General features: G+C 43.9%; 1 protein-coding gene across 5 annotated transcripts in view; it reads left to right on the top strand.

The window, feature by feature from the left end:
• The window catches only part of LOC122794710 (trafficking protein particle complex subunit 13), a 1,187,860-nt gene that overhangs the window by 967,570 nt on the left and 204,481 nt on the right, over window positions 1-15,809 (top strand). For all 5 annotated transcript variants that reach the window (XM_044063354.1, XM_044063358.1, XM_044063357.1 and 2 more), the window contains one exon: window positions 4,700-4,898. In XM_044063354.1, the coding sequence (XP_043919289.1) occupies window positions 4,700-4,898 (199 nt within the window). The remainder of the gene's footprint in view (window positions 1-4,699; window positions 4,899-15,809) is intronic.

Genomic DNA, 15,809 nt, shown 5'->3' with positions numbered 1-15,809 from the left:
TCATTTTCAGAAACTCTACACTCCATGAGGGAGCATTTTAAGTGGGAAGGACAGGATTTCTCTGATTCACGAAAGAGGCTTAGGGAGTTCTTGTTTCTACCACAGCATAGACCCTTGGCTATACCTCCTGTTTTGGATGTTGTTCAGGATGTTTTTTCGGAGGCTTCCCTTAATCCAGATTCTTTGCCCCCTGCACCAGTTAAACCGGACAGGTGTTATAGGGTGCCTGAGGCTCATAAATATCTGTATAAGAGTCCTAGGGCGGATCCAGAAACTGTTAGTCAGGGGCCTAAGGGTGTTAGAGCCTCTGTTGTAAAGAATCCGGTTCCTCTAGATAAGGAAGCTAGAGCTTTGGACAGATGGGGTAAGAAGGTGTACACATCTTCTACTTTAGCAATGAGGGCTTTAAATTGCCAGTTTCATATGTTGAAGTATCAGAATTTCCTCCTTTCTCAGCTAAAATCTAAAGTGGATGCTTTGGCAGAGGGCATAGAGTGTAAAGAATTGCAAGATTTGGTGCATGTATCTGAACAGGTGGGAAAGCATTCTTTGCAGTGTGGTTTTGATGCTTTACAGGCTTCTTCTAGGGTGGCTGCCACTGGTTCAGTTCTTCGTAGGCATGCCTGGCTTAAGGATCAGAATTTATCCGAGCATGTTAAAACTAGGATTCTGGATGCCCCTTTACAGTCTGAAGTTTTGTTTGGTCCCCCTGTGGAGTCTGTTTTGAAGAAAATGGAAGACAAGGCTAAGTCCATGCAGACTGTTAAAGATTTTTTGCAGGTTCAACCTCCAAAGTTTAGTAGAAATTGGCCTACTAAGGGGTGGACGTACCCTTCTTCTGATTCTCAGTCTAGGGGTAGATCTAGACGTGGTAGGGGCAGGGCTCTGAGTACCTTCAGGCCCAGAACATGGAGTTCGCCTGCTCAATCTGCTGGTGAGGGTAGGGGCCAGTCCTTTCGGAAACAGGCCCAATGACCTACATTTTCAGCTGCCAGATTCTTCTTGCCTGGCAGCTCCTTTGGGAAGAAAACTAGCTCTTTTCAAGCAAAACTGGCTTTTAATCACCCAGGACAAATGGGTATTGGACATTATAAACCAAGGCTACAAGTTCTATTTCCATACATTGCCTCCTTTCAAAGGCATGCCAGACGTTCCTCCTCGGCAAAGGATAGAGGCTCACAAACAGATTTCCTTACTTCTTCAAATGGGAGCTATACAGCCAGTTCCTCTGTCAGAGGTGGGTCTAGGATTTTATTCTCACCTGTTTCTAGTACCAAAGAAGGGGAACACGTGGAGACCGATTTTGGACTTATCCATCCTCAACACTTATTTGGACATTCCAAAGTTCAAAATGCTGACGTTACAACAGCTTTTACCCCTGCTGGGAAAAGATCACTGGATGGTAACTCTGGATCTAAAAGAGGCTTATCTTCATGTTCCTATCAGGCCCAGTTGCAGGAGGTACCTGCGTTTCGGGCTGGACATTTACATTATCAGTTCTCTGCATTGCCCTTTGGCTTATCTACTGCGCCCAGAGTGTTCACAAAGGATCTGGCTCCAGTGATAGCCTTTTTCGGGTTAAGAGGAATACAGATTTATCCTTATTTGGACGATTGCCTGATTATTGCACAAGACAAGGACGAACTTCTTCATCATCTACAGTATGTGATGGTAGTGTTAAGATGCCTAGGGTATTCTGTGAACGAAACAAAGTCCAGTCTAGTACCCTCTCAGGACATGTGCTTTCTGGGTGTGAGACTGAATACAGCTTCCCAGATGGTTTTTTTGACCCCGGACAAACAAAGAAGCCTTTCTCTTTATTTCCATCAAATGTCTCTACAGTCCAGGCTGACTGCAAGGACAGTCCTTCAAGCCTTGGGGTTCATGGCATCTTGTATTCTGGTGCTTCCCAGTGCCAAATTGCATATGAGGAAGCTTCAATGGTATCTCAAAAATGTATGGACACAACACTGCCAAGATCTAGACACTGTCATTCAGATGATTCCTTGCATTCAGAAGGAATTTTTGTGGTGGGCCCAGGAATGTCACCTAAACAAGGGACTCTCTGTGACCTGACCAGAGGCGAGTCAGATTCTAACGACAGATGCCTCGGACAAGGCTTGGGGAGCACACCTCAATGGAAAATGGGTGCAAGACACGTGGCCTGTCAGACTTCAACATTTGCATATCAACTTGAAGGAGATGTTAGCAGTTCAATTTGCATTGATGGCTTTCAAGGATTTACTTTACCCAGGGCAGGTGTTGATTCAAACAGACAACACTACTGTCATGTGGTACATCAACAAGCAAGGGGAAACTCACTCGTACCCTCTTTGCAGGCAAGCGATGATTTTGTGGGAGACTGCTCTCAGTTTACACCTCAATCTTCAGGCAAGGTTCCTACCAGGAGCACAGAACTCCTCAGCAGATGTGTTGAGCAGACAAATAGTGGATCCTCACGAGTGGAAATTGGATCCTCATGTATTCCAAAAGTTGACAGTGTTATGGGGAACTCCAGACATAGATCTGTTCGCTTCTCCACTAAATTACCAGTTGCCAAAGTTTTGCACAAAAATGTTTCATCCCACAGCTTGGAAGGTGGACGCTCTATCATTCAGTTGGAACAATCTTCATGTATATGCCTTTCCACCTCTGCCTCTTCTACCCAAGGTACTCTTAAAGGCCAGGCAAGACAAGCCATCCATGATTCTGATAGCGCCGGATTGGCCTCGACAACACTGGTACCCACTACTGAGGAGTTTAGTACGAGAGCCTCCATGGCCTCTACCTTTGATCCCACATATTTTGTCTCAGGAGGGTAATCACTTTCTCAATGTCAGGATTCAGTCTCTGCATCTAACAGCCTGGCATATTCTGTTTTAGACTCGGGAGGGTCTCAGCTTCCACAGCAAGTTTTGAATGTTATTTTGGAGGCCAGGAGGCCTAGTACAAGGAAAGTTTACGCTGATAAATGGAGGAGATTTTTTATTTGGAGCAAAGGGAAGGACTTTGATGTTTCCAAGCCTGATTTAAGTGTTTCTCTGCTATATCTTACTGAATTATTGGACAAGGGTTTGTCCTTCTCCTCCATCAAGGTTCATGCTGCAGCCATTTCTGCTCACTATGACTGTGACCCTCCTTTATTCTCTCATCCTTTGTTTAAGCAATTTCTCAGAGGGGCAAAGAACATAAGACCCCCACGTAGAGCCCCTACTCCTGCTTGGGATCTCAATTTTGTGTTGGGAAAACTTACTCTACAACCTTTTGAGCCTGCAGCTACTGCCGAGTTGAAGTATTTGTCATGGAAGACTGCTTTTTTGTTGGCCATTACCTCTGCAAGAAGGGTTTCTGAATTACAGGCCCTTATGGCAGTGGAACCTTTCCTAATTTTTCATAAGGATAGGGTATCTTTGCGTACTAATCCTTCCTTTATGCCTAAAGTGGTGTCTAGTGTGGCCTTGAATCAAACTATTCATTTGCCTACCTTTTATGCAGACCCCCAAAACAAAGGGGAGAAGATTTTGCATACTTTGGATATTCATAGGCAGTTGCGTTATTATTTGAGCAGAACCAAGGGGTTCAGGCAGTCTCAGCAGTTGTTTGTTTCTTTTGCTTTGGGTTCTCAGGGAAACCCTGTTTCGAAACAGACTATTTCTAAATGGATTGGTTTTTGTATTTCTTTCTGTTATTCCCATCATGGTAAAGAGATTCCGGCTGGAATCAGACCTCATTCCACTAGAGCTACTGCCACTTCTACTGCCTTTCTTAGGGGGGTAGCTACAAAAGATATTTTGGAGGCAGCTACTTGGAGTTCAGTACATACTTTTTCTAAACATTACCATCTTCCTCTCTATTCTAAGTCTAGGGCTGGGTTTGCCACTGCTATTTTACAGGGCATTTTAGCAGCCCCTAATGCTTTATGATTTGGCCATCCTCCCTTTCCTCTGCTTTGGGATTCTACCCATATGTAAGGACTGCAGCAATGTGAGATGAAGAACATAGTACAGTTTTGTACCCACCATAAATGTAGATGTTCGAAGATCCACATTGCTGCAGTCCAGCTTACCCTCCCTCCTTCCCCACTGTAGTTTGTATGGTTATATAGTTTGGGTGGTGGTTGTTGTTGGGCATGTTTTTGGGAGGTATTCTGTTTTTGGCTGTGGCCTTTCTTTTTAGGGCCTTCTGACATCTGGGGCAAGAAAAGACTGAGGATATGACGTCGGTCATGCGCTTTTATACCCTGATGCTCTGATGTCAGATCTGAGCACCCATGACCGACGTCAGCCTAATACTTTGGTATTCGGGCCGACCGAGGACAGCGGACTACCCATATGTAAGGACTGCAGCAATGTGGATCTTCGAACATCTACATTTATGGTAGGTACAAAACTGTACTTTTTAGCATTCACCATATCCCAGGACAGGAGCAAACATCTAATCTCACTTATCCTTCTAGGATACATGCTGATTCATCTGACTCATTTTACAGTGTACAACACTTAACAGAATATTGTAGACAGAGTTATTTGTGGAACTGGTTTAAAACTGCTAGCTGAACAAGATTTCAGAAATACGAACAATCATAACACTGGATCTTCAGATCAATTAAATTTAATTTTGTATTCTTTTAGTGTAACTGTATAGTTTAAAACTGTAGTATTGTGAATATTTAGTTATGTCTGTATATTTTTTGTTTCAGGATATCTACATTTGGAAAGATGACCTACTTACAGCCTATGGACACACGGCAGTATTTGTACAGCCTAAAACCCAAACCAGAATTTGCTGAGAAGGCTGGTGTTATAAAAGGTGTAACGGTTATTGGTAAATTAGACATTGTATGGAAAACCAATTTAGGTGAACGTGGCAGGCTTCAGACCAGCCAACTCCAAAGAATGGTAAGGTCCCATTTCTTGTATGGAGAAGCCTTCCTTCATACTTCAGTGGTATATGGCAGCATAACGTGGTAGTTACAGCAGTAATAGTGAAACCTGGTGTAGTGTGATACTTGTTCAAACTTCTTTATAGTCTCATTTGATTTTAAATGTATTAAGAAAAGTGTATGCAAACTATTAGTTTGTCTCTGCATTGAAATAAATGTCATGCAATCATCTAATCATTCTAGTTATTTTTTAACTGTAGGTAGAAAAACAGATTTGTGAATATGGTGGCTCTTTCATGGATAAAGAATAGTTTTCTTTTAGTTATAGAGCTTTAGTAAATGAGTTTATTATTTGATCAGATGTCATTTACATGGGAGTTGTTGTTTTTTGCAGTAGAAATAAAGCGTTACATTATGTTATAACTGCAAGCAATGTTATCACATAATAGACAAGAGTAGATGAAATGCAAACAGAAACATGATATAATTACTACAGGTACCATCCTCTTTTTTTTTGGCAGCAGACATATCTTTTGTAATGAATACATATTTAAATTGATCAAAACTGGAAGAAGGCAGGGTAGAGTTTGGCAGTACCTGCACATGTAAACATGATGAACGCAGGTTTAATGGAATGTGTATAAGGTGCAGATGGTTAATTCTGATATCACAGGCAAGCTTAATTAGTTAATTCACATTTTTTTGCTTCAGTTCTCCCTGTAACTATCAAGCCTGAGTGTAGCCAATTTACCTATTCAATCCCTAATAGTCAAGAGCCCATTTTTCCCTTTAGGAATAATGATCCAGCACATTTGAAGTGGTTGCAGTTATCAATACAAGGGACTGGGGTATTTTTTATACTGTTTCCCAGTGCATAACTGCTGATATCTCAGTGCTGGGCATGCAGTTTGATTTTTTTGCGATTTTATCATTGGCATAATATAAGGCCACAGATGCTATGCCACTCCTTGAGACAAATGCCTCCATTGGCCATCCAGTCACCTCTGAGGAGGTCAATCAGAGCAAACATGCCTAAGTATGCATCCCTCCCACTGAGAGAAGCTTGGGCTTTGCCCTTTTTATTCTTGTCCTGTCCCTAGTCTGCTGCTTCAGTGCTGGGACTGTTAAACTGTTGGGGAATTACATAAGTAAGGGGTTGAGTGTATTAAACTGTTATATTTATTGCACATTTACCATTTACAGGTGCACTGAATGTTTGCTCAGTGGAGATCTTTCTTTCTGCCTGTTCAGAGATCAGCTAATCTTTCATTGAAGTGTCCGCTGTAGTAGGTAAAACACTAGGAACACCTGATTGCATCCTTTGGTGTCCTATCATAGAGTATTCCCCGAGTGAAGGAACTGGTATCTGCTGTCACAGTTTGTATCTCCTAATTTGGAATGTTGAAGAGATTCTTTTTTTCATTGCCTAAAAAGCACAGGCAAAGTCCTTTAAAATATGCATCGAACCAGGAGTATCACTTTTTTTTGTCTATTTTAGGATTATATTACTATGTTATTTATTTATTTATTTATATTTGTTGGCCGGGAGTGTCCGACTGGACGTAGGTCCATTTTCAGCGGAGGCCCATGGAGAAAAGCTCCACAGTTAAAATAAACAGACAGTAGTTACATTGGATTACATAGCTTTTAACAATTTACATAGCAATTACTTACAACATATTTACAGATGAAGAACATAGTGCATCAGTAGACAACTAGAATCTTTATCTGTGAAGTACATAACAGACATTAACAAATGTTACAATAAGAAGTTCCTGCTGTATAAGTACTAGGCTTATGAGCATCTGAGCTTGTTATAATCAAGGTAGTTAGTGGAGTGGAAAGAAAGGTAGTGGTTGGATGGGGTGGTTGATATTAGAGTGGGAGTTGCAAGGGGATAGCCAGCATGTTTTTAGGTGCGCTCTTTGTAAAGTTTTGAAGTGGGTGCATGATGGTATGGAGGTAATTGTGGGTGGGAGGGAGTTCCATAATTTGGCTATGGTGCAAGAGAGTAGTGCTTCACCAGCAGAGTTATTGGCTTTAGTGATCTGCAAGTGATTTTTGTTGCTGGATCTTAGTGGTCTGGTGGTGCGATAGGGTTGGAGTAGATTCTGGAGGGATGGGACATTTAGTGGATGATTTACTAGTTTGTGGGCAAGTGAGAGTTGATACCATTGAAGGAGGTGAGGGAGTTCAAGCCAGCCCAGTTCAGCAAGTGAGAGTGGTGACTATGGCAGGATGCCCCTGTGGCGAATTTGGCGATTTTGTTGTAGCAGGTCTCTAGCTTGTTTAAATCGCATTGCCTTAGGTTGGTATATATTGGACAGGCATAAAGTAGGGTGGAGATAAGGTGGGAATTTGCTATTGAAATCTTTGCTGCTTTGGTGAGAAGTTGCTTATTTCTGTATAGCGCTCCTAGTTTATTGTGGACTTTTTTTATGGTCAAGGATATGTGAATGTCAAATTTTAGTTTGTCTGTTTCCACTCCTAGCAATTGGGTGTGTTCAGTTGGGTATATAGTGGTGTTGTCTTTTGCTGTGATGTTAAAGTGAGAGTTGTTTTGAGTATGTTTGGTGGGTTGGAAGATGAGTAGTTTAGTTTTGTTTGGGTTGAGTATTAATTGGGCATCGGATAACCAAGTTTCAACAGAGGAAAAGGCTTCCTGTGTGACTTTTTGCAGTTTGGGTAGGGACTGGGCTGAGCAGATGATGGTTGCATCATCTGCGTATTGTATGAGTGTGCCATGTTTGGTGTCTGAGGCTAGATTATTGGTGAAAACAGAGAAGAGTAGGGGTCCAAGGATGGATCCTTGGGGAACCCCTATGGAGAACAGGTAGTTGGGGAGTTATGTCATTCTGCCATACAACGGATTGTTGGCGGTCAGACAGGTAACTCTGAAACCAGTTGGTGACCGATTGTTAGAAGGATAGGTTATGTTAGTTATTACTTCATACTTATGACTCCCCATTATTTGAAAAAAAGTAAGAGTTTGCTATAAGGTTTGTCCATAAATGTAGGCAAAAGCATGAAAGACAAGGTGAGGAATTTGGAGCCCTGATCCATGTATGGATCTGGCTCTGTTTCCTTTTCCAAGTAAACTGAGGCCTCCATTCTTGGGGTAATCATCATCTAATAATTAGCTAGACTATTAGTTCTCATCCTGTGAAAGTTGTGAGTTTGAAGAAGGAGGTAACAGAGCAAAACCTGGGATATTGCTACCTTTTCCCATCTCCCAGGCAAATAAATATATCCTTAAACATGTGAGGAATGGGTCTTGTGGCACAGGAGATCAATTTCCTTTTTCCCCTTTCACGAGTTTGGACTCTTGCAATTCAAAGTTGAAATGGTCCTTGCAGACCACCTGCACTTGTTTTTCTGCCTTCAGCTTTTCCTAGTCATTTTATGGATACTGATAGCCTGTTCACCATGATCCATCACTTGGGCCTCGTGCCAGCAGTAGGTCCTACACCAGCCTCATAGAAGATCATATTGCTATAACTCTCACAAGTACTAGACACTCTTACCTGTTACTTATCACTGAAGATGAGAAGAGTTGCTATTCTACTTCACTATTAGTGATCAAAAGGTCTTCACAGGGAGACTGATTAAACCTCTTGGAGCCAAGTGTGATGTCCATTCATAGGTTCATAGGTTCATACTAGGCTATCTGCCCGAGGGCATTTACAAGCCTAGCCCATAGTTTTGTGGCTTACGCCACCCCTTTAGTATGGGGAACTATACCCATTATTTTGCTGTGCCTCTGTTTCAGCCTAACAAACCCTTTAGGTGGTGAACTTGCCCTAGCCTTAATGTGAGTTGTAGCTTGAATGGGTCTTTGGCCTCTATCATGGAGTTTGGGGATAATAGGAGAGAGGCACCTTGGACCGACTTTCATTCCATGATCTCGCACTACCCAGTTTTATTGTATTTTATTTATTTTAACATTTGTTTACTGGGTATGTGGGGCTGCTTCATAGATCTCTAAAGATCCTTTACAGCCATAACATAGGCCACTAGGGCAATAGTAAGTACAACCCATAAATGTAGCATGTTTTTAGAAGAAAACTGAAGTACCCAGAGAAAACCTGTGCAGACATGTGGAGGACATGAAGACTGTGCACACACATTGACCAGAAATGAACTGTAAAGCTGTTAGACGGATATCTTTTCACTGAATCACCTGTCTTCTGATGACTGACTGGAACCTGTGGTCACCAGCCTGATCCCGGAGATCAGTCCTTTGAATCCCTTGGTTAGAGATTGGAGATACTCTGGACTGAGTACATACCTCCCATCACTGGCCCCTCAGGCCTGTCTGGGTATGCAAACCCCAATCATTGAAAGCTAATCTTCTCATACAGTGTTGAGGTTTACTGCTCAGGGTCTGGTTGTGAAGAATTTACTTATCTGGTAAGACCTTGAAAAGCATCTGTGGTTCACATCATCTTGGTGTTCCGTCTGAAGCTTGCATCAGTCCACACAGATTTTAGCATACACTGAGCTGCAAATGATTAGCACATGTTCCACTGTTGAATCTTGATCTCCTGGTGCCAATTTATGCTCCCCTTGTGCAGGCTTATGCCAGTGGGTTGCAAGGGGGAATTGTACCCCATTGCCTACAGGATCTTTCTAGGATTCGGAGGGGCTTGAAGCCACTGTCTTTGAGACAAAAAGGCACGAGTCCACCCCCTTTTTCCTCTGTAATGTGATGAATGCATTTTTCCTATTTGTTGATAAGGTAAATAGCCTGGACAAATTGCCCATTTTCAGGGGCAACCGAGGAGCACTGTTTAGTTAAGTGACTTGCTCAGTGTTGCACAGTAGGCAAATGAAGGAAGAAAGTAAACCTTGTACTGTGGGCACAGGAAGAAGTACACCAACAGTTCAGAGCTTTAGTCCTCTGTACTAGATGCTATCAAAGTAGTCTGGAAGTATACTTATTTGGGTCTGTAGCAAAAACCCGAAATTTGAAAAGAGCGAACACACTTAAATCAACACAAAATACCCGAAAGCACAAAAACTCAAATGTACAGAACAGCTATTTTTTTTTCCCGGGGAAAAAAAAATCGCTGCTCAAAAAAAAAAAAATCCAAACACAACATGAAGTGAGGAGCTTTGCTCCCCCACACCCTCCATACTGAAATATACCAACTCTGAGATCACACCACAGTGGAAGAAACGGCAAAGTCCTGGAAAAAAAATCGCTGTTCCGGCTGTTCGACATTCTGTGGTTTTGGTTATTAGGGGTTGATGTAAGAACGTTCGCTCTTTTCAACATTCGACTTCCTAATATAGACCCTACTGATTGTGCCCCATCAGTCACAACAAAGGGCACTGTGCTTTTTAGGCCACCACTTGAGTGCAAACATCACCTCACTGAGCTTTCTGATGATTCTTATAGGGCCTGTTTGGTTCAGCTTGGGTCTTGGAGAGTGCAGCTTGTTGACATATTGCCATCTTCAAGGATTCCAGAGCTTTGGAAAAGTGTGGCAAAAAGGGTGCATTCCTCTACTGTGTTGAGGCTAAGGGTACTGCATCTATTAATCTAATCTTTTGCACATCCAGGCATTCCTGGTGAGGAAAGCACTGAATAAACAAAAAGGCCTACCCAAGTCTGAACTTGACAGTCTTCATAAGACTGTATGCATGAGCTTTGCAGTAGAATACCATGCATTTCATATGTGGTTTTGACTGTTACAGCCTCAGGTGTGTGCCTTTGAAGAATAGCTTGGCTAAAGCTACCCTGCTTTGTGGGGGAACTCGGGAATGAGCCAAGCTTTTGGGATGTTTTTTTCAGCTAGTATGCCTAAAACTTGGTTGATAACCTCTTGTGGAGAAAACAGGCAGCCGTGTCTCTAGTGGAGCCTCTGTGATCCCCCCCATGGTTACTTCCACACTTCTCTGCTGCAGCTGGATGAAGATGCCTCCTCTGCATAGTGGGAAGGCTTGCAAGTGTCACATATGCTCTAATGTTAGTATAGTTATAAAGATGGTCATCTTTTCCTGCAGGCCTGCAGCAGTCTTGACTATAATCTGGAATAGTCCTTGTTAATGGAATGGTTTGTAAGGTCTGTCCTGACATCTGGAGAGTCAACACTAGTACAACTAGTGGATTCTAGATGGGGGGACACCATGTTCTTCCCTCAGAAAGGGTTCCACTGATGGAACATTCCGTCTCAGAGGAGATCATGTAACAGACCCAGATTCTATTGCCATAAATGTTCTAGAGGTTGTTTTGAAGCAGAAGAAGAAACCAAGATTTTACACTTGCCTTTTTCTGGTCTTGAAGAGAGCAGATCATTTTTATCCCATTCTGAATTTCAGAGAATACAGCTTTCATGTCCTTTATATCCAGTTCCTAGTGGTCATACTGCAGGGGAATATACCCCAAAGTGTGTAGAAGGACCTTAATAGTGTTGTCACTGGACATAATGGATAGATGTTCTTCATGTTTCACTGTTGCAGTAATCACACTTGGGTTATCCTGCCAGGGGTAGCCCTCAGCCCAAATACCAGCGGCTTAGTATTTCTGCATCGGTTACTGTCGCTCCAGGACTGACGTCAGGTCGCCAGTAGTATAAAATCAGGCAGCCGACACCATTACACCAGTCTTTCTTGCCGAGGAGCCCAAAGCAGAAGCAGTTTGCACAAGTGCCGGTCGGCCGCTACCTGTGTTTTCATTTCTGAATTGAAGTTGAAGTATTCTAAAGCTAAGTACCCTGTTGGGGATCCTTTTTTCTTGCTCTAACCGATGTCAGAAAAAGTTAACAATTGTCTTGCCCGTGGAAAGCAAATACCACACCGAGACTTGCATTCTTTCTGCTTCACCTGTTTAGGTCCAGACCATGACGTCTCTCGCTGTCGCTTTTGTGCTTTGTTCAATGCCAGAACTATACGTCGTCGGGCCCTTATTGTAGCTAGATATTTTCGCTCTCAGTCCTCGAATTATGATATGGCTTCGGTAAGTCATCCGACTACCGATCTTCCAAAAAAAGTAAGGATAAAGACAGACAGATGGCACAGGTCCAAAACTGCTGATGACGCTTCCATTAAGCTAGTTGTCAGTTCTCCGGTCCTCAGTGAGGCACTTTCGCAGCCCCTGATGCCCGCTTCTGTGGATTTGCAGGCTGTTACAGAGACCCTTTCGGAGGCCGGTATGCCGCAAGACTTCTTCGACTAAGGGATCCTGCAGATGTCTCTACCTTGGATGGGTCTGGAGTCACTGAGCAGGCACTGGCTTCAAAGTTCTTCGCACTACCAATACTCGAAACAAACCGACTACTACTTTCGCGTCTTCAGTTCTTTCTAAAACTGACGAGTTTCTAAGGCCCAGGGTACAAACTACGTCCAAAAAACTGACGACCCAAGCTCAGGCACCTGCTTCCATGCCTCAGTCGCAAATGCTTAAAATGGCAGAAGACCTTATTATGCTTATTAGGGGAAGCCAGGCTACCCCTTCCAAAAGAAAGAGAACTTGTCCCCCCCAGTAGTTTTATCTGAACAGGAGTCCGATGACTCTGATGTTTCTGAATATGAAGACATGCAACCCCTCTGTGCTTATATGAGGATTCTGATGCGGTGGAATCCATTCCTTCTGCCTCTCCTCCCGAGGATTTTTCATTTGGTGAATCCCTACATACTTTAAGGGAGCTTTTCCAGTGGGAATGTCAGGACTATCCTCAGTCAAAAAAAAGAGACCCAGGGAATTCTTAGATTTACCACAGCACAGACCTTTAGCCATCCCTCCTGTCCTGGATGTTGTGGATGATGTTTTTATGGAATCCAGTTTGACTCCTGACACCCTTCCTCCTGTTCGACCCAGAGGTCATCTCCCAAGGACCTAAAGGAATTAAAGCAACCTCAGCTAATAATCCTACCCCCTCAGACAGGGATTTCCGAGCTTTAGACAGATGGGGTAAAAAAGTATACACCTCTGCAACTCTTGCTATTAGAGCACTAAATTGTCAGCTCCACTTGGTGAAATATCAGCAGCATGCCATGAAACTCCTCAAACAAAAAATATCTCCCTTTCCTGCTTGTACAGAAAATAAAGAATTACAAGAACCTATGCATTCTGCAAGCCAAGTTATTAAGCACACCTTGCAATGTGGCTTTGACGCCCTAGAAGCATCTTGCAGGACAGCAGTCAGTGGTTCTGTCCTTAGAAGGTATGCTTGGCTTAAGGAACAGACCTTGCCAGACCATGTCAAATCAAAATTATTGGATGCATCATTGAACAAAGACAATTTGTTTGGCACCAAGGCAGAAAAGGTCTTAAAAAAGATCGAAGAAAAAGCTAAATCTATGCAGACAGTTAAAGACGTTTTACAGGTCCAGCCTCCAAGGTTCACTAGGCATTGCCCCTCCAAGCACTGGTCTTTTCCGACCCCCTCCAGGCCAGCTCAGCTCAGACCCATGGGAAGCAGACTCCCCCCGGACAGCAGTCCCAGGGAATGCAGAGATCTAAGCAATGGAGTTCCTCCTCTTCAAAAACAGGGAGTGGTAAGCTACCCCCTTATGGTAAGAACTCATAATGACTTTACACCTCCACCCCTTTCCTCTGCCCACCTGCTTGTGCCCCTAGGAGGAAAGCTCTCCTTCCATGCAAACAACTGGGCCTCTATTACCAATGACCGATGGGTCCTCAAGATAGTGTCCCAGGGGTACAAATTTTATTTCCACACTCTGCCAACCCCAAAAGGGTTCCCGGATCTTCCTCCAAACCAGTGGGCAGAGGCCAAAAAGCAAGTCCTTTCCCTTCTGTCCATGAGGGCAGTACAGCATGTTCCTGCAGACCAGATAGGCCAAGATTTCTATTCTAGACTCTCCCTCCAGCAGCTTCTTCCTATGCTTTCCAAGGATGCTTGGTTAGCCACCCTAGACCTAAAAGAGGCCTACCTACACATCAGAATCAGGGAATCTTGCAGGAAATATCTACGTTTCAGGGCAGGATCTATGCACTTTCAGTTCTCTGCATTTCCCTTTGGCTTATCCACTGCTCCCAGAGTTTTCACAAAATGCCTGGCTCCAGCCATTGCTTTTTGCAGACAAAGAAATATTCAAATTTACCCCTAATTAGATGATTGCCTGATTCAGGCAGATAGTCAGGAAAAACTGTTGCAGCACCTGACCTTTGTAAAGGACTTTTGCTGACCCTCCCTGGGGTATACTATCAACAAAAAGAAATCAAAACTAGTCTCCACACAAACAATTGTATTCTTGGGAGCAAGCCTGGACACAGCATCCCAGATGGCATTCCTTACTCCAGAAAAACAAGCCTACCTGATGGGCTACTTCTCTCAACTAGCCGCCAGAACCCAGTTATCTGCACGGAAAATCCTGCAAGCTCTGGGGTTCATGGCATCTTGCATTCTACTCATTCCATATGCCAAACTGCATATGAGGAAACGTCAGTGGTACCTAAAAAGCCTTTGGTGTCAACGCTCTCAAGACCTGCAAACTCTTTTATCCATTATACCTTGCCTCAGAAAAGATTTTCTTTGGTGGGCAAGCAGCATGCTACCACAACAAGGGACTACCTTTCTCACCACACACCCCCCGCCGCCCAGACCCTCACCATAGATGCTTTCAAGCCCCTTCTCTCCCCATGGACTCTCCTGATCAAAACAGACAACACCACTGTGAAGTTCCGTGCAGATAACTGGGTGCTGGAGGGACAGGTTCATAACCCAGAGGCTCCCTTCGCTCTGGAATAGAATTCCAGTTCATGTGAGGCAGAGCACCTCACTGAATCTCTTCAAGAAGAATCTCGATAAGTGGATGGGGGATCGTAGGTTTGTCCCAGGAATTACTCCCGTGTCACTATTAGACAGAGGCACAGTAAACTAAACCTTAAAAAAGGGCACAGTATACTCAAATCAAGGGGTGGCGTAAGCCATACAGAATCGGGCTAGGCTTATAATTGCCCCAGGGCAGATAGCCTAGTATGAACCTATGAACCTATAAACTATGCCTGGGGTGCACACCTGGACAGCAGGTGCATACAAGACCAATGGAGCCCACAGTAAATCCATCTGCACATCAACCAAAAAGAGATGTTAGCTGTCCAGCACGCCTTGACAGCTTTCAAGCCCCTTCTCCTCCCCATGGACTCTCCTGATCAAAACAGACAACACCACTGTGATGTACATCAATGAGCAGGGAGGGACTCACTCCTACTCTCTGTGCAGGCTGGCCATGACCCTTTCGCACATAGCCTATGCCATGCAACTCCACTGTTAACAAAATTCCTGCCAGATTCTCTCAACTCTCTGGCAGACCACTTAAGCAGAAATCTTCTGGACCCACATGAGTGGCAGCTAAACAAAAGAAACTTCACTCTAATAACTCAGAAATGGGGCACCCTGAAGGTCGACCTCTTTGCCTCCCACACCAACCATCAGCTCAGCAATTTCTGCACTAGGGAGCATCACTGCATGGCTTGGAAAGTGGATGCCCTGTCCTTCCCCTGGGCCAGTCTATCAGTCTGTGCCTTTCCTCCATTACCTCTCATCCCCAGGGTTCTACTCAAAATAAGGGAGGAAAAACCAAGGATAATTCTTATTGATCCAGACTGGCCTTGCCAGCACTGTTACCCACTGCTGGCGCAGCCTGCCCCCACTGCCACCATGGCATCTCACTCAGACCCCAACCCTCCTGACCCAGAGGGAAGGAGAATTCATGCATCCACAATTGCAGACCCTCAATTTGGCAGCTTAGCTTATTCCCTAACCACCGATCAATCTGCCAACCTCAGTAAACAGGTTCTAGATGTTATATGTGAGGCCAGATGCCCTAACACTAGAAAGTCTTGTGCTGACAAATGGAAACGGTTCTGCACCTGGATTCAGGCTAAGGGAGCCAATATGGCACAGCCATCCCTCCCTCTCATCCTGGACTACTTAGCTGACCTGCTACACAGTGTTCT

The sequence above is a fragment of the Protopterus annectens genome, chromosome 2.part1 (assembly GCF_019279795.1).
Source record: "Protopterus annectens isolate FY-2018-M chromosome 2.part1, PAN1.0, whole genome shotgun sequence".
NCBI lineage: Eukaryota > Metazoa > Chordata > Ceratodontiformes > Protopteridae > Protopterus > Protopterus annectens.
This window is presented reverse-complemented; position numbering and strand designations above follow the sequence as displayed.